Below are 20,096 nucleotides of genomic sequence, written 5' to 3'. Positions count from 1 at the left end.
TCCTAGTGTGCACATCCTTTCTTGGTTGCTGAAAACTGTGGGAACTTTGTTGAATTTAATGATATTTAAGTTTGAGATTCAGGGTGTTAAGCAGAAGGACTGTTGAGACTCCATGAAGAATGTTTTCTTTTTCAAGATTGAAATTGGCCCCTGAAGCTTCGTTTTCTGTCTTCTTCAGAGGCCCTGAGGTCCATGAGCCTAGCCCAATTCATGTCATTTCCCATTTACAGGATATTGCATCCCTAAACCGGAAGTGATCTTCAAGTTGGAACGGGGAGAACAGCTCTGGATATTAGAGGAAGAGTCCTCAAGCCAGAGCCACCCAGGTGAGTTAGTGAGTATTAAACAGATGGACACCGGGTGACATGGTGCGCAGTCTTTTTATTCTCAAGTGTTTGCTCGTATGTTCATTTTCCATTCAGCAAATATTGAGTACCTACTGTGTGTCACTAAAGTTTTAGGTGCTGGAAATGCATCAATGAACTACATTTTGTCCTTGACTTCATGGAACTTATGTTCTGATAAGGAGAGAAAGATAAAAAACAAACAACAACACATATACACACACATATAATATGCCAATAAAATAGCAAGGAAATTAAAGAAGGTTAAATATGATGCAGTGTTATACATTTGAAAGGAGCTTCAGAAAAGCCTTTTTGATGATATCAACTTGATTGAAATGAGGGTGAGAATCATGGGGAGTCTTGATGGCAGAAGTAACATGAAATGTCAGTCCACCGAGGCAGGAATGTATTTAGTGTTTTTGAGCACTCACAAGTGTCAGTGTGGATTGGGGGAAATGAGTGTGTGAAGAGTGGTAAGAGTTGGCATTATAGAGGTAATGGGAGCTCAAATTATGTAGGGCCATTGGGCCATGATAAGGACTTTGATTTTATTCTGAGTGAAATGAGAAGCAGTTAGTATAATTTTACCTGATAAACATCATGTGCTGTTTTATCTTTTAAATTGATTTCTCTGGCTGGTGGGCAAAGAAAATAATATAGGGGGCAGAGGGATGAAGGCAGGAACATCAGTCAGGACAGTATTTCAATCTATGAGAAGGTGATGGTAGCTTACCCTTGGGTGGAAGTGGTGACGAAGATTAAAAGCAATTGGCTTCTGCATCTGTTTTGAAAGTGGGGCCTATAAGATTTGCTGTTGAATTGGTTAAAGGATGTGAGAGAAAGAGAGGAGTAAAGACTGACTGCAAAGACCTTGTCCAGCAATTGGATGAATAGGTTCCAGTTGCCAAGATGGAATTTTGGGGAGTAACAGTTTTGCAGGGATATTAGAAGTTTCAGTTGCACATACCAAGTTCCAGATGACTATAAAATATCTAAGTTTACATGTGAATAAGCATTTGGATGTATAAGCAGAGGTGGTTAGGGAAAGAGTCTAGGTTGGAGATAATTTATTGGGTAAATAAAAATTATAAATTAGATATATAAATTATATTTGGTATATGTAGATGTAAATTACCAGCTTATGGTATATTTAAAGTTTTTAAATTTAGTATTTAAAGCTAAGGGATTAGATATCCTCTCCTTAGGGGTAGGAAGGGACAGATTTGAGAGGTCTTAAGGTTGCTCCCTGAGAACACTATCTTTCAGAAGTCGTGAAAGTGAGGAAACTCAGCAAAGAGCAGAGAAGAAGCAGTTTAGGGGTGAGGGGGGGGACAGGGAATGCGGTATCCTGGAGTCAAGTGAGGGTAGTGTTTCAAGGAGAGTGAAATTCTTTGAAGGAGGAGGTGTAAGTCAGCATTTTCTCTCTCTGTGCCTGCAAATCATTCAGAAACATTAAGGAAAATGAGCAACAGAGACTCCATTTTATGACACTAGAGGATATCTGAAATCCCAAATCAATACAAGTGTAAAAGCTGCAAAATCATTGAAAAAATCAAGCAGGAGTGTATGTATCAGCAGATGGATAGAAAATAAGAGCATTTCTGATACTCAAAGGAACTGGCAAAGTACTTTTCAGGGACAAAGTACGTAGTCTGAGCTGTGGGAAGCTAAATCTTTAGAGTAACAGTGATGCTGTGCACAGGATAGGGATAGCTGGACCTTCCTTGGATACACTTCAGTTTTGCAAAGCAGATATATTAGGATTAAGTGTGGAAACAGATACGCAAGCCATATTTTTCAGTAGCACTCTGTTTCTATGACAGTACAAGAAAAGAGACTTTCCATTTGGGGAAAAAAACCTCACGGACGCCTATATACAGAGAAATAAACTTACATGCTATCCTAGTGGGTATTCCTAGAATGCAGACTCTGAAGCAAAATCTTACTTGATAACAATTGGTCAGGATGTGCAGACCTACAAAAATGAGGGCACGGGGGAGTAAGGCTGGTTAGGAGGAAGGGAAAGTACAAGGGGGCAATTACTTAGTTAGCTATAAAGAGCTTAGTTAGCACACTAATAAGCATATCTGATTGCTCAGTCTAGCAAGATATCTTCAGAGTCTTCATGTGAACCACTGTGTTCCGGAACAGCCTGTCAGAAAGGTGGAAGGGAAAATGATGTATCTGCTGTCTTCTTGTTCGTCTCTCTCATTAGATAAGGCTGTTCTGTACAGTTTTAACTCCCTCTCATTTCTCGATTACATCAGACAGACTCTCTTGGCACCTGCTGGAGATGCCAGAGCCTCCTTGGGTCCAGTTCAGCCACTTGGGCAATGTGTAGTCTCTGTGAACTCAGCACAATACTTGGTGTTCCTCAGTCGGTAGCTGCAGCAGTGCCAACCCCAGTGACCTGGCTTCACGTTTACCAACAGAGCAAGCCATTGCTTAAGCTACTCTGGTGAGATAGGAAGGCAGATCTGGGTTGATCTATAAACTGAGTCTGGTACATGGGCAAAACACTTGTTCAAGAGGAATTATCCTGTTAGCGTAAAGACATGGCTCTATTCTCTCTCCCAGGTAAACCTCATGCAGTGAGCTGTCCCTTAGCTCATGCCAGCACAAAATGTATACAAACTCTCAAGAAAAAAAGGAATGAAAAAATTCAGAAAAAAAGTAGTTGGTGATTGAGTTGTCATCTGATCAAAGTGGTCATAAAGTATATAAATAATGTGACCAAATATTAAACCATGAATTTCAAAAAGGAGAACTAATTGAATTGGTTACCTCTGTGATACAAGAAAGATGTTAATAAGGCAATAGTAGAAAATGAATTGTGGGATGTCAAACTCAGAAAGGAATTGTAACAGGAAATAAAATCATAGTAAGGAAGGCAAAGTGGAGGAATCCCAAGGAAGAATAGGGACTGCTGAAATTCAAAAATAAATGAGAAAAGTGAGCAAGGAGAAACTGAGATAAATAAAACTTGAAGATTACATAAAAAAGAATAAAAGAGATTCCATATACATATCATACTTACAATTCATTCCCCAAAATAGGAAATCAAAGAAATAGGACAAGTATTTTAAATATTCCAAGAACTCTTTTTTGGAGGGAGAAAAACCAGTACAATTGAATCTACTTAAGAGGGCAAACCTTCAGTCAGGGTAATGGAGCTAAAATAGTGAACATCATAATGTAGCCTAGTAAAATAAAGATTTCAAAGTTACTAGATTTCAAAGACAAAGGATCATTTTGACAGCCAGTAAAGAAGAAAAAGTCCAACTAGCTTCAGTCTTTTCCATAGCAAAATTTGCTGCTAAAAATCAACAGAGCAATTCCTACAAAATCCTCAGGGAGTCAGATTAAGAATTTTATACCCAGTTGAAAAGATGTTTTTTTTTTTTTTAAAAAAAGAGCAAATCTATTTTGAATAGGTAGGAACTCTGAACCTTTGTTCCCAGAAGCCTCAGTTAGAGGATGAATATCAGATAGTCAAGAAGTGACAAAAAAGGACAGTAAAAAGATTGGTGGTGAACTCTGAATTTAACTGAAGAACTAATTTTAAAGCAAAGGTGGAAATTAGATAACAGAAGAGAACGTAACAGTTACAAATCTAGGCAACACAGAAAGGTTCTATCTGTTTTGATGACAGGCTAAAAACAAGTGGAAAGAAGTGAAGGTATACTAATACAGTGAATTCTGTTATAAAAATATGTGCATTCCTAAAAAATCACTGCTCTATACAAAATAGCGTATTGAAAATCTCAGGGCTAATGGGAAAATCAGGTGGGGGTATAATATTTAAAAGCTTTGTCATTGACACAGTAAGAAAGCAGTGTTGAAGTCTCCAGCTATACTGTCGCATTTGTTTTTTACTCCTTTCAGTTCTATTGGTTTTTGCTTTATGAATTTTGAAGAATTGTTAAGTGCACATATATTGGGATCTTTATGTCCTCTTGATGAACTGACCCGTTTATGATTATGTAATGTCTCTCTCTGTACCTGGTAGTACTCTTTGTTCTGAAGTCTACTTTGATAATATAGCTACTCCAGCTTTCTTTTAATGAATGTTTTCATGGTATATCTTTTTCCATCTTTTTAGTTTTAACCTATTTATATTTAAAGTGGAATTCTTACAGATAACACTTGGTTGGGTCTTTTTTGTCTAATGTGAAAACCTCTACTTGTTAATTGGAATATTTCAATCACTTAAATTTAACATAATTTTTGTATGTTTGGACTCAAATTTATTATTTTGCTGCTTGTTTCCTATTTGTCCTATCTGTTCTTTTTTTCCCTTTTTTCTTCTTTTTATCTCTTTTTGATTAGTGGAGAATTTTTATTTTGCTTTATCTCTACTATTTACTTATTGGTATCACCTCCATTTTAGTTTATGTTTTAAGTGGGTGCCCTATTGCATCAGACTGCTACTGGGGAAGCCAGAGCCTCCATGGGTCCAGTTCAGCCACTTGGGCAATGCAATCTCTGTCAAGTACACATTATACGTCTTCAGCTTATCACAGTCTAATTCAAATGACATTATACTATTTTACATGTAGCCTTACAATCTTATAAGAGTATACTTCTATTCCTCTCTCCCACTCTGTGATATTGTAGTCAAACATTTTTACTTAGAAACCTCGTAATGCATTATTAATATTTTTGCTTTAGACAATCGTCTTGTAAAGTTATTACAAAGTCTTCATTTTACCGTCTTTTTTTTTTTTTGTAACCGTTTTCAGTACTCCTTACGGTCGTGTGTCACATAACATTTCAGTCAATCGCGTGTACGATAGTGGTCCCGTAAGATTGGTACCCTATACCTAGGCTGTACTCTTAGGTTTATGTAAATATATTCTATGATGTTTGTATAACGACAAAATCACCTACCGTGCATTTCTCAGAATGTATCACCATCATTAAGCAACACGACTGTATTTCTTTGTGTATCTTACTCCTTCTAATGCTTCCTTTAGTATTTCTTGTAACACAGCTCTGTTGGCAGTGAATTCTCTCAGCTTTTATTTGTCCTCAGAAGCATTTATTTCATCTTCACTAGTGAAAGATGTTTTCTTTGGGTGTAGAATTCTGGATTGACACTTTTTTCTGTCCGTCCTTTAAGGATGTCACTCCATTGTCTTCTGGCTTAAGTACTTACTTCCTCCTTTAATTTTTAAATCGTTGTCCCACTGTATTTAATGTTCTGTTTTCTCTAGCTGCCTTAAAGAATTTTTTTTATCTGTGGTTTTTAGCTGTTTGGCTTTGATGTTTCTAGGTTAAGCTTTTTTTTTCCCTTTGATTTTTCTTTCTTGTTGTTCTCTTCACTTCTCAACTCTGTGCTTTGATGTCTTTCATCTCCTCCCCCTCCCCCCGTTTGGACTCCAGTTAATTATCTGTGGCTCTGTCTGATGTTATTCCATAATTCTTGGATCTTTTGTATCAGGAGAATTTTCTCGATGTTTGTGCTCCATTTTCAGCTGTTAGTTATCTTTCCAAGCCTGTGTCACAAAAGGTTTATCTCCTGCCCTTGCTCCTTCTCCTGCAGCAGACTTCTGCTACTTGTTACTCCGTGCTTCACTTGTGGTGGTGGCAGGGATGTTCTTTGTTGTTCTGATCCATCCTCATTCTGAGGTATGTGCCTGGGCCTCAGCAGTAGGGCTTTCTCAGTGTGCCTGCCTCTTCTTGAGTGGTAAGAGACATCTACTTTATATCAGTAAAGGCTTCTAGGCCCAAGATGGTTCTGTGCTCCTCCCCTAGGGATAGAGTGTTCATCTTTTACTCTTTCTTCCCTATACCCCACATAACGGTATCCAGATTGTTGGCTAAATCCATCTCAGATTAGTAGCTTGCTATAAGCAAAAGAAAACGAGTCCTCTTTTAAGGAAAAAAGTACCCCCAATTCAGGGCATTAGGATTCTCACTTACAAAGTTCAATAAAATATGTGTGTAAAAAAACCCAAAAAGCGACATCAGCAACATGGTGGGGTGAGCTGTTCGCTTTGTCTCTCTCTCTTCAAACTACAACTAAATGGGCATTCATTGATCAGTGGAGGATACCCACACAGCACATCAGGATGCCTGATAGACCCATGTAGCTATATGTCAGAAGGTGGATGCACTACCCCTGGGGAGGTGGTGAGATAGATGAGCACTCTCCAGCCCCCCAGCAGCCCTGTGCACATGTGCAACTGCTCTCCCAGCTAGAACAACCATAGCACCTCTGTGGTCCCGAGGGTGGGAATGTGCATCAGCACAACTGTGGAAACAGATGATGGCAGCCATGAATCCCCAGGTGATTGCTTTGCTGTCTGGTGGGAGAGGCCACAGTGCCGCTGTGGTCCCCAGGGAGCAGCCCAGGCTCAGGCCCAGTGGGGAGGCCCCGCCCACCAAGCACAATGGGTGGTGTGACCTAGGAGGAGATGGTGGCAGGTCTGTGCACCTGGGCAAAAGAGTTCCAGGGTGCTGTGAATGCCCATAGTACCATTGTGGCCCAGAAGAGGGGAGCGTGTCTTGGCAGGACCATGGGAACAAGTGGAAGCAGTCTTGAGCCCCTGAATGATCACTTTCTTGTCCAGTGGAAGAGCCCACAGCCCCACCATGGTCCCAGCAAGTGGCTCAGGTTTGGATCCAGTGGAGAAGCCCATCCTACTATGTGCATCAGCTGGTGTGACCTAAGAGCAGATGGCAGCAGATCTGCATGCCCAGGCGAACAAGTTCCTGGCTGTCTCAGATACCCATAGTACTACTGTGGACTCGAAGAGGGGAGTGTATCTTGGTGGGACTGTGGGAGCAGGCGGCAGCAGCCCTGAGCCCCTCCGTGATCACTTTCCTAGTTGGTGGGAGAGCCCACAGGGCTGCTGCAGTCTCAAAGAGTGGCCCAGGTTTGGATGGGCACAGCTGACAGAGATCATGGTGGGCTCAGAATACATAGCTCCTGCCCCCACACCCCCCACAATGATGGCAGGTGAAATCTGCGACAAGATACTATCACTATGCAAAGGCACACATCCACCCTATCAAATAGTATGAAGAAGTTGTTAATGTTCTAGACCAGAAGGAAAAAGACAAACATCCAGAAATCAATCCTGAAGGCACAGAAATCTACAATCTAAATGACAGAGAATTCAAAACAGCTATCAGTAAAAAACTCAACAACTTACAAGAGAACTCAGACACTTAAGTGAAATCAGGAACAAAATTAATACAGAGGGAATTCTTCACAAAAGAGATTGGAACTATAACAAAAAATCAGTCGGAAATGTTGGAGGTGAAAACACAATGAATGAGATAAAGAAAAATCTGGAGTCCTTAAATAACAGAGCTGATATCATGGAGGATAAAATTAGCAATTTAGAGGATAGGAATATAGAAATGCTTCAGATGGCAGAGGAGAGAGAACTAAAACTAAAAAGAAATGAAGAAATTATTTGAGATATCCAAATCAATTAGGAAATGGAACCTAAGGCTCATAGGTATTCCAGAGGGAGAAGAGAAGGAGAATGGAGCAGAAAGCTTGTTCAAAGAAATAATAGCTGAGAACTTCCAAAACCTGGGGAAGGAGCTGGAAATATGAGTGAAAAAAGCCATTAGCTCTCCTAACTACATCAGTGTAAAAAGACCTTCTCCAAGGTTAGTAATGTGACTTATATTTTTAAAATATGTAATAGGTGAAATTTAAGGTTTTCTCCCTTAATGACCCTTAAGTGTGGCTACCTCTCATCTCTGTGGCACAAAAACTGGTACTAAATTCCCATTTAATCCCCCTTCCTAAGTATCACTCATACATGTGCTTTCCTTCCCTACAACTTTACATTGGATTCCTAGGTACTTGATTCTTGTAAATTCATATGTGAAAAGTACATGGAACAGTGCCTAGCTCATGATGATGATTTGCTATTCTTCCTATTGTTATCATCATCATTATTATTTTTGAGCACATTTCTAAGTTTAAATTCAAAGTTCCAGATGTTATTTGAATTATGCTTTCTCCAAAGAGAGCATATCTTGCTTTGCTGTGTAACATATAATGGATGTTGGATCATTACATAATTAACTGTGACTCTTGATGAATGAGAGAGCCTTTATGTTTATTCATTCAGAAAATTCTACAAGGAATTGAATTTTTTTATGTTAATTTTTATTGAGTTTATGATAGTTTACAATCTTGTGAAATTTCAGTTTTACATTATTGTTTGTCATTCGTGTTGTAGGTGCACCCTTCACCCTTTGTGCCTGCCCCCACCCCCCCTTTCCCCTGGTAGCCACTAATCTGTTCTCTTTGTCTACATGTTTAAATTCCTCATATAAGTGGAGTCATACAGAGATTGTCCTTCTATCTGGCTTATTTCACTTAACATTAATTCCCTCAAGGTCCATCCATGTTGTTGTGAATGGGATGATTTTATTCTTTTTTATGGCTGAGTAGTATTCCCTTGTATATATATACCATATCTTCTTTATCCAATCATCAGTTGATGGGCACTTAGATTGTTTCCACATCTTGGCTATTGTGAATAATGTTGCAATGAACATAGGGGTGCATGGGACTTTTGGAATTGCTGATTTCAAGTTCTTTGGATAGATACCCAGTAGTGGGATGGCTGGGTCATATGGTATTTCTATTTTTAATTTTTTGAGAAATCTCCGTACTGTTTTCCATAGTGGCTGCACCAGTTTGCATTCCCACCAGCAGTGTATGAGGGTTCCTTTTTCTCCACAACCTCTCCAACACTTGTTACTTTTTGTTTTGGTTATTTTTGCCATTCTAATGGGTGCAAGGTGATATCTTAGTGTAGTTTTGATTTGCATTTCCCTGATGATCAGTGATGATGAACATCTTTTCATGTGCCTATTGGCCATCCGTATATCTTCTTTGGAGAAATGTCTATTCATGTCTCCTGCCCATATTTTGATCGGGTTGTTTGATTTTTTGTTGTTGAGCTGTGTGAATTTTTTATATATTATGGAGATTAACTCTTTGTCGGATATATGACTTGCAAATATTTTTTCCTAAATGCTACTGATTTCTGTAAGTTGATTTTTATATCCTGCAACTTTGCTTCAGTTGTTGACTATTTCTAAAAGTTTTCCAGTGGATTCTTTGGGGTTTTATATATAAGATCATGCCATCTGCAAACAGTGAGAGTTTGACTTCTTCCCTCCCTATTTGCATTCCTTTCATTCCTTCCTCTTGCCTAATTGCTCTGGCCAAAACCTCCAACACTCTGTTGAATAAGAGTGGTGATAGAGGGCATCCTTGTCTTGTTCATGTTTTCAGGGGGATGATGCTCAGTTTTTGCCCGTTGAGTATGATGTTGGCTTTGGGTTTGTCATATATGGCCTTTATTATGTTGAGGTAATTTCCTTCTATCCCCATTTTGTTCAGAGTTTTTATCATAAATGGCTGTCGGATCTTGTCAAATGCTTTCCCTGGATCTATTGAGATAATGATGTGGTTTTTATTCCTCAATTTGTTGATGTGGTGTATCACATTGATTGACTTGTGGATGTTGAACCATCCCTGTGTCACTGGTATGAATCCCACTTGATCATGATTTATGATCCTTTTGATGTATTGCTGAATTCAAGTTGCCAAAATCTTGTTGAGAATTTTTGCATCTATGTTCATCAGCAATATTGGCCTGTAGTTCTCCTTTTTCATGCTGTCCTTGTCAGGCTTTGGTATCAGCGTGATGTTGGCCTTGTAGAATGTGTTAGGAAGTGTTCCATCCTCCCTAGTTTTTTGGACTAGCTTGAAAAGTATAGGTATGAAATCCAGTTTGAAACTTTGGTAGAATTCCCCAGGAAAGCCGTCTCGTCCTGGGGTTTTATTCTTTGGGATGCTTTTGATTACTGTTTCAATCTCTTTCCTTGTGATTGGTCTGTTCAGACTGTCTGCTTCTTCTTGACTTAGCTTTGGGAGATTGTAAGAGTCCTCTGTGTTTTGGCCTACCCATTGACTTCTGCAGTTTCTTATTTCCTTATTTATTTTTGTGTCTCTGTTCTGTTTTTAAGTTTAGTGGCTACCCTGAAGTTTGTATTCAGAATCTCATGTATAACATAGTTCACTTTCTGGTGGCCTCTTATTTCCTTAGCCTAAACTGATTCAGTCCCTTTCCTCCTCCCCTCCTAAGTTATTATTGTCATCTCTCATTCCAACTTGTGTTGTGAGTTTGTGGTTAGTGTGCTAAAATTGTCTTTGTTTTTGGTGTTTTCCTTCCCTTTACCCTAATGCTATAGTTGTATATTTGCTGTTCTATTCTGATTCTATTTGTCTCCTTACTCTGTGTTTTGTGACCCCTTTCTCCTTTTTTTTCTTTTTTTAGGTGTGAGGGCCTCCTTTAGGATTTCTTGTAGGGGGAGTCTCGTGGCTACAAAGTCCCTTAGCTTTTGTTTGTCTGGAAAAGATTTAATTTCTCCCTCATATATGAAGGATATTTTTGCTGGATAGAGTATTCTTGGCTGAAGGTTGTTATCTTTTAAAGTTTTGAATATGTCATTCCAATCTTTCCTAGCTTCTAAGGTTTCTGCAGAGAAATCTGCTGAAAATCTGATAGGGGTTCCTTTGTAGGTTATTTTCTTCTGCCTTGCTGCCCTGAGTATTCTTTCTTTGTCATTCACTTTTGCCAGTGTTACTACTGTATGCCTTGCAGTAGGTCTTTTTACATTGACATATCTAGGAGACCTGAAAGCTTCTTCTACACACGTTTCTCTCTCATTCTCTAGATTTGGGAAGTTCTCTGCTATTATTTCTTTGAGCATGCTTTCTGCTCCATTCTCCTTTTCTTTGCCCTCCGGGATACCAATTATTCTTATATTGCATTTCCTCATTGAGTCGGCTATTTCTTGGAGATTTTCTTCATTCATTTTTAGTCTTAATTCTCTCTCTTCCTCTGTCTGGAACCATTCAACCTGTCTATCTTCGATTATGCTGATTTTCTCCTCTATGGCGTCCACACAGGCATTCAGGGAATCCATATTATGTTTTATTTCTTCCATTGTATTTTTCATCTCTAGTATTTCTGATTGATTCTTCTTTATACTTTCAATCTCTTTTGTGAAGTAACTCCAGAACTCGTTGACTTGTTTCTCTATATTTTCCTTTACCTCATTGAGTTTTTTGACAATAGCTATTCTGAATTCATTGTTGTTTAGTTTACTTATTTCTGAATTCTCAGGACATAATTCTGGGTGCTTGCTTTCCCTCTGGTCTGGAGATTTGATGAATTGACAGATGCTGGAATATGGACAGATGCTGGAACTACTGGTCTTGTCCATTGATATTATTCGGTTGCAGTTACGGCGTGTTGCCACTAGATGGAGGTGGAGAGCCATGTATTCTGAGACCTCCACCTTCAGCCAAGATGGCCGGCACAGTGCATGTTGGGGGAGGGGGTACACTTTCTCTTGTCTGCAGACCCTGGTTTCTTGATCAGCTCTCACTATCTGCTCTCGTGGGGTCTTGGCTTGACGAGGTCACCACATGTGAAAGCTTTTGCCCCATTAGGGGGCTTCTGTCTGGGCTGCAAGGACCCTAGGGGTTCCTGGGTGATCCTGGGGATGTACAGCCCCTCCCCCACTCCTTCCCTCACAGAGCTTCCTGCAGGAGCATCCCAGTCTTTGGGGAGGGGGGGAAGCGAAGTTCTCTCTTACCCCATTCCAGCTCCTCTGAGGGGGGCTCCAGCCTCTCCGCCCTCTGTCATTTGGCTGCTGTGGGTCTCTGAGGATTCATGTGCTATTAGGATATTTTTTGTTGAAATTTGAATGCTTCTTTTTGTTGTATGTTGGAGGGGAAAGAGTGCTGGGCAAGCTCATTCACCATGACGCTGACGTCGCTTCCAAGGAATTAACTTTTAAATGCACATGTTGGGTTGTAAACCTCTAGCTTCTTATTCAATTATAAGTATATATAAAACTTGAGGTTTGTATTTTGAAAAAACATACTACTTGTTAAGGAGCATTAATTTCATAGCCACTGTGAGGTATTCAAAGGAAATCAGAGATAAACACTTGTAAGGCCATAGGTTGTAGTTGGAAGTAGGAAAAAGAAACTGAAGTATTTTAAATTTCTGTAGTTGACAGGGAATGTTTATGATACAAAGGACTGTTATCTAATGTTGAGATAGAATGAGATGTGTAGAATGTAATTTTAAATTTCAATGTAAATAGAACTGGAAATTCTAGAGATGTTTGTGAAGACTTATTTGGAAGAAGAAATGAGACAATGTCATTTCCCTGAAGAATGCATGAGTTCTGAGAAAGCTAAAATGGTAATGTCAGCCAGCTGAGTGAAATTCTTGCTTGAACTTGAACAATTTTATGGCAAGTTTATGGTCTGGCATGTCTAGAAAGAAAGACACTTATTGTGGACTTGTGGAGTGATAACAGCTTTGACACTGAGTATGAATGTAGTTGGCATAAAGTCGTCTTTTCCCCAGAATTGTAACTTTGGTCTGTTTTGTCTAATGGTGCTTGGAAACAGTGGTTTCTGGACAGATTTTCTAACACAGTTGGTGGTGTTGTAGTCTATATGCTGAGCAGGAAGATAACAACATGAATTATTCCTGAGAATTCTTAGGGTAAACAAATATAAGTATCAATGACTGTTTTAGGTCAGGTCTTCCATGGTTTTAAATATCAAGAAAACCCAGAAAAGTGGAAATATGAGTGTAAAAGAAAAAAAGTATTAATATTGTGTCAAAGCAAGTTTAAAATGAGGAAAAGTTAGCATCTGGTGGTAGAATAGGTTCACTTTTGAACAATCTCTGAGAGAATAAGCTGAATGTACCACAACTAAAAACAACTAACAGATCTGGTCCTATTGCAATCTTCTTTCTTTTCTCTTTGATTTTACATTTCCTGGTAGACATTTGTATTCTTTGTAAGTCACATGAGTAGAGGGAGAGTTAGAAACTAGGCTACAGGACTCCTTAGGCATGAAAAATTGGTGGTTTCAGAAATTTAATTTGATATTAACACTATACAAAATAAACAATACATAATAAAAAATAAAAGTGATTTTTAGAAGAGGAGAATGAAACTGGAAATGTAAATCATAGAATTTAGCTGCAATAATGTAAGTATAAGGAGAAAATTATGTAAAGTCTGAGCTGCTTCCTTCAAAAAATTGAATCATTCCTCTGATATTTTTCCAGGGCTCTCATAACTACAAATCTTGTTGTCTCTTTAGTTCTGTCTTTCATATCACTGGATCAGCTGGGTTTTTTTCCTCCTTCAAAATCTGTTTTACTGTATTCATTGTGCTTTGTTTTTATTTGTAACCTCTATATTAAGTCTTGAGGTAAATATTTGTAAGTTACCAAATGTAGATGTGTGTGTTCTGAGTTTCTGTCACCTTTTTTCACTCTTATCAGGTTTTGTTTGTTTTTTTCTAAGTCAAAAGAATGGGGGAAGTGAACATGGTGGATTTTTCTTATTTTAAGAAACTAAATCAACTATATAAAAGGGCATTTGTATATATGTGTAATTTCATCATAATTATAATATGATTCTTAACTTATGATTATTTTTCTCCTTTCTAGAAGTCTGCAAAGTTGATAACCAACTGGAACAGAGTCACAAAATCCAGGACAGACATTTCTGGCAAGCTCCATTTCTCAACAACAAAACACTGACTATAGTGAGAGGTAATGTATTAGGAAATATGTTTAATTTTAGCACAGACCTAGTTACTTCCATAAAAATACCCAGTAAATGTGATTTATGTGGTATGAGTTTGAGACACATTTCAGAATTAATTATTAATAAGAAAAATTATTTAAGAAAGAAGCCTGATGACCTCAGTGCATTTGGGAAATTGTTCCTTCATATTAACCGTGAAAAAACTCATATGGGAGAGACACCTTTTGAATTCATTCAAAATCAGAAATACCTCAGTCAAAATGAAGACTTCTTTCCATGTCAGAAAAGTAAAAACGTAGAGCAATCTTTTGAATATAAGGAAAGTGGGAAAGATTTCCATGAGAAAGCAGTTGTCATCACCTATAAACAAGCTCACATAGGAGAGAGTCCTTGCGAACATAAGGAATGTGATAAAACATTCTGTAATTGTTCAACTGACATGGTCCATAAGATAACAGAAAAAAGAGAAAATCTTTATGAGTTTAATGAATATGGGAAAACCTTTGAGAAGTCATGTCTCTTGAAACATAGAGCTCATTTGAAGGTGAAAGGTTATGATTGTATTGAAAGAGTGGGTAATTTCAGCAGGAGATCAAACTTTCCTGACAGAGGAGAGAGAACATTTGAATGTAACAACTTGAGGGAACCTCTCTGGGAGAAGTCAATTCTTAATGTAACTCAGAGAACACATGCACAAGACAAAGTCTATGAATGTAATGAATGTGGAAAAGCATTCTGCGAAAAGTCAAAACTCACCAAACATCAGAGAATACATACAGGAGAGAAACCCTTTGAATGTAATGCATGTGGGAAATGCTTCTCTAGGAAATCCCTCCTCACTTTACATCAGAGAGTCCACACAGGAGAGAAACCCTATAGATGTAATGAATGTGGGAAATCCTTCTCTAGGAATTCACACCTCATAATACATCAGAGAACTCACACAGGAGAGAAACCCTATGAATGTAAGGAATGTAGAAAAAGCTTCTACCATAAGTCTTATCTCACAGTACACCAGAGAATTCACACAGGGGAGAAACCCTATGAATGTAATCAATGTGGGAAAACCTTCATAAGCAACTCAGTCCTCACAATACATCAGAAAATACACACAGGTGAGAAACCTTTTGAGTGTAATCAATGTGGGAAATTTTTTTCTAGGAATTCATACCTTACAATACATCAGAGAACTCACACAGGCGAGAAACCCTATGAGTGTAAGGTATGTGGCAAAACCTTCTGTCACAAGTCAGATGTCAATAAACATCAGAAAACTCACATAGGAGGAAAACCCTATGCATGTATTCAATGTGGGAAAACCTTTAGTCGCAACTCAGGCCTAAAAGTACATCAGAGAATTCACACAAAGGAGAAACCCTATGAATGTAATGAGTGTGGGAAATCTTTCTCTGAGAAATCAGTCCTCACAGTGCATCAGAGAATCCACACAGGAGAAAAACCTTATAAGTGTAATGAATGTGGAAAAACCTTCTACAATAAATCAGACCTCACTAAACACCACAGAACTCACACAGGTGAGAAACCATATGAATGTAAGGAGTGTGGGAAATTCTTCTCTAGAAATTCATACCTTACTGTACACCAGAAAATTCACACAAGGGTGAAACCCTATGTATGTAAGAAATGTGGGAAAATTTTCTATTATAAGTCAGACTATACAGTACATAAGAGAACACACAGAGGGGAGAAAGCTTATCACTGTAGTCAGTGTGAGAAAACCTTCACTTGCAATTCAGTCCTCAGATCACATCAGAGAACTCACACAGGGGAGAAGCCCTATGGATGTAATGAGTGTGGGAAAGCATTCTCTGAGAAGTCAGTCCTCACTGTACATCAGAGAATACACACAGGGGAAAAGCCTTATAAGTGTACTGAATGTGGAAGGTCCTTCTATCATAAGTCAGATCTTACTAAACATAGGAGAACACACACAGGGGAGAAACCCTATGAATGTAATCATTGTGGGAAAACCTTCAGTTGCAACTCAGGCCTGAAAGTACATCAGAGAAGACACACAGGGGGAAACCCTATGAATGTATTGAGTGTGGGAAAAACCTCTAAGAAATCAGTTCTCACTGCACATCCAAAATTACAGGGGAAGGACTCTTACAGCAATGAGAGAAATCTTTCTCTAGTGATTCATTCACCTCAAAATACTATGGAGAAGTCACACAGGACATGACCCCTATGAATGTAAAGAATGTGACAAATCTTTTACCATAAGTCATATTCCAAACTAAATAAGAGAATATATATAGGGGAAAATATTATGAATGTGGTGAATGTTTGAAAATCTATTATAAATAGGACCACTAAAAATTACTGAAAACATGTAGAAGAAACCCTCCTAATGCATGTATGGAATGTGGGGAAATAGTTTTATTATAGTTAGAGCTTATTAAATGAAAAATTTACATAGGAGATAATCTCTGTGACCCAAATGGATGTAGGAAGTTGTTCCTCCAGAATTTGGCCATTAATAACAATCAGATAAACCAGAACCTGGGAAAAATTGTTAACGTCTTGTGTTTTTTGAGACCCTCATACACAAGTTGTACTCACTGTATGTCAGAGAAATAATAGAGAAGATACCCAAAGGATGCAGCAAATGTAGTTGAGCCTATATCAAGAAATGCCATTTTACTGAACAAGACAATTGATATTGAGATGAATTCGTAAAGATGTTTTGAATGTAACAAAATTCAGACTTTATTATGTCTGAAGAGTGTATTGAAGGAGGTCTGTCAGTTTAAGAAATATGGACAGAAATTTTCCTTTAGATATGATGTTATTCTAAAGTTATGTTTTGTTTTGCTCTGATCTCAAATGTTTCAGTAGAAATAAAAAAAATAGACATAAAAATGTTAACTGTGGAATTTGAACCTTCTTTTTAAAAACAGAAATAAGTTGAATAATTTTCTCAGCCTCTGATTCCACTTTTGGAGAAACACGTATCAGCATGACCCTCCCCATCATGAACCATCACATGTTTTGGCCTAGTCTGTCCCCCAACTACGCTATTACCTCTGCAAATAATGCCTAATGGTCTGATTCATCCTGGGATGTACTTCTAGGGGATCTCAGGATGGGCCAGCCCCACACCAGAGTAAACACCAGACCAGCCACAGACAGCCTTGAGGCTGCATCTGCCTCCTCTTCTTAGGTTCAGGAACTGCAAACACCATTGAATGTGTGAATAAAGCTAGAGTAATGCCTAGAATATTCTAGGATATATGATCTCAATACTGAGGTCATATATTCAAATTTACGGGAAGCTCATCATAGCTTACTTTCTTGACTCCAAGCCTGTTGACCCAATTATAGCCCACCCTTTCAGGGGACAGAAACTTGGTATTGTTTTGGTGAAATACTTCATATGTGTGTCAAATTATGAGCAATAACATAACCATCAGTATGCCTATTGCATGTTGGAAGTAAGGTATTAGAAGAATAGTTGAAGCATCTGCGTAACATCCCCAAACGCATTCCACGTCCTATAACACATTCAATACTTTACTAAATTTGGTTTATATTGATCCCACGTCTCATTACTTTTACAATAATAACATACATACATTATTGCATGTGTGTGTGCATAATTACACTGTTTTGTAAGTATTTATATCAGTGGGGACCTGTGTTCTGCAACTTGCTTTTTTCTTCAAATGAATAGTTTTGATATATATATGTGTTTATATATTTAGTTCTAGTCAATTCATTTTAATAAAGCATAATATATGACTAAGTATAACGATATTGTCTATTTTCCTGTTTATCAAAGTTTTCAGATTTTTCAGTTTTACTCTTAAAATGGTAATGCTTGAAAATTTTTTAAAAATCAGTTCTGAGGTATTATTTAAACATGATAAAATATGCACTATTTAAGCAGCCAATTTGATGAGTTTTAAGAAGAGTATACCCACATGTAATCACTCCTACAATTAAGATAGACAACTTACCCATTATCCAGAAGGTTTTCTAGCTCCTTTCCAAGTCACTCCTGACACCTCCCTCTCCCTCCTGGCCCCTAGCAACTGATAATCTTCTTTCTATCCCTGGGTTAGATTAATTTTTAAAAATCTCCTTTCATATAAATGGGGTTGTACAAGATGTTCCCTTTTGTCTTTCTTCTTTCGTTTAGCATTATTTTGAGATTCACCCCTGTTTTAGCATGTGACAGTAACATTTTTATTGCTGAGTAGTATTCCATTGTATGCATATATTACAGTTCATTGATTCACCTGTTCACAGTTATTGATTATTATGAATATAGCTGCAGTGAATATTCATGTGCATTTTTGTGTTGACATGTTTCTATTTCTTTTGAATAAATACTTAGTAAAATTTCGGGGTTTGTAGGGTTAGTATGTGTAATGTCAAACTTTTCTGAAGTGGTTGTTCCATTTTACATTTATGTCAGCAATGTGTAACAGTTGTGATTGTTCCACGTTTTTCCAAATCGATTGTTCCACATTTTTCCGAATACTTGGTATGGTCCCTTTTGAATGTAGCCATTCTAATGATTGTATTTTGCTATTTCACTGTGGTTTTCATTAGTATTTCTCTGATGGATAATGATGTTATGCATCTTTCACTTACTTCTTGGCCATTCGTGTATCTTATTTTGTGAAGCATCTGTTCAAATCCTTTGCCACACTTCTTAGTTGGGTTTTTTGTCTTCTTATTACTGAGTTCTAAGAATTCTTTATTAATTATGAATGTTTTCCCCCAGTCTGTGGCTTTTCCAAAGAAGCTTTTCATTTTGATAAAGGCCAGCTTACTTTTTTTCTTATCAAAGAAATATTTGCAGATCCAATGATATCAAAGTTTTTTTCACATTTTCTAAATGCTTTAACTCTGTGTTTAAGTATGTGATCTATTTTGAGTACATCTTTGTGTGTAGTATGCGGTAAGGGTTGAGATTTATGTTATTCCACTTGCATATTCAATCATTTCAATACCATTTGTTCAGAAGACTATCCTTTCCCCATTGAATTACTTTGCCACCATTTTTGAAATCCAGTTGATTCTTTGTGTTTGTACGTGTGGGGGGTTACCTATAGTCCCTTTATTCTGTTCCGCTGACCTATATATCTTCTTTACACTACCTGTATTCCCTTACATTTAGTAAGTCTATGACATAGTATAAATTCTTCAACTTTGTTCTCCTGTTTCAAAATTGTTTTGCCTATTCCCAGGCCTGTTCATTTCCACTTACATTTTAGAATGAACTTGTCAATTTCTAAAAAAAAAAGATAAAGGCTGCCTTTAATATTGTTTTAGAATTTCATTGACTTTGTAAGTCAGTTTGGAGAAAACTGACTTCTTAGTTTTGACACTTCTGATCCATGAATATATCTCTCTTTTCAATTGGATCTTTAATTTCTTTCAATAGTGTTTCATAGCTGCTGGAGTACGGAAATTGCACGTTTTATTAAATTTCCCTCTAAGTATATCTTGGTTTTGAATGCTATTATAAATAGTATTGTTTATTTAATTGTGATTTCTTATTGTGTTTTGTTAGTAAATAAAAATACAGTTGATCCCTGTGTATTGACGTTAATTCCTTTAACCTTGATTAGCAAACTTAGCTTGGGTAGCTTTTTTGATTCCTTAAGGTTTTCTCTGTCTATGATCATGTCTCTTGCACTTGCTTCTTCCCTTCTAATTTTCGTGCTTTTTACATCTTTTTTCTTGCCTTATTGCATTTTTACTACAATGCTGAAGAGAAATGGTGACAAAAGATATCCTTGTCTCACTCTCAGTCTTAGAGGGGAGCATTGAATCTTTCACCATATTTCATGTCACTTGTAGGTTTTTCAGATTTAGGGTTTTTTTTTTTTTCTATTCGAGTTCTCAGAGTTTTATCATGAGTAGATGTTGATTTTTGTCAATTGGTCTTTTAAACATAAAATCTAATAATCACGTGATTTTTTCTTTTACTTTTCTAGTGTGATTAATTGCATTTATATATTTTTGAATGTTCAGACAGGCTTGTATTTCTGGGATAAAATCCACTTGATTGTGATGTATCATTTGTATATTGCTGAGTTTGATTTGCAAATATTGTGTTAAAGACTTGTGTCA

At 37.5% G+C, this 20,096-nt stretch overlaps 1 protein-coding gene across 7 annotated transcripts in view; it reads left to right on the top strand.

The window, feature by feature from the left end:
* LOC124235685 (zinc finger protein 33B-like) overlaps positions 1-17,673 on the top strand; it is a 33,984-nt gene extending 16,311 nt beyond the window's left edge. For all 7 annotated transcript variants that reach the window (XM_046654029.1, XM_046654026.1, XM_046654030.1 and 4 more), the window contains 2 exons: positions 231-326; positions 13,889-17,673. In XM_046654029.1, the coding sequence (XP_046509985.1) occupies positions 231-326; positions 13,889-16,191 (2,399 nt within the window). In that variant the 3' untranslated portion in view covers positions 16,192-17,673. The remainder of the gene's footprint in view (positions 1-230; positions 327-13,888) is intronic.
* Positions 17,674-20,096: the final 2,423 nt, after the last annotated feature.

This window comes from Equus quagga, chromosome 2, assembly GCF_021613505.1.
Source record: "Equus quagga isolate Etosha38 chromosome 2, UCLA_HA_Equagga_1.0, whole genome shotgun sequence".
In the NCBI taxonomy this organism is placed as follows: Eukaryota; Metazoa; Chordata; class Mammalia; order Perissodactyla; family Equidae; genus Equus; species Equus quagga.
This window is presented reverse-complemented; position numbering and strand designations above follow the sequence as displayed.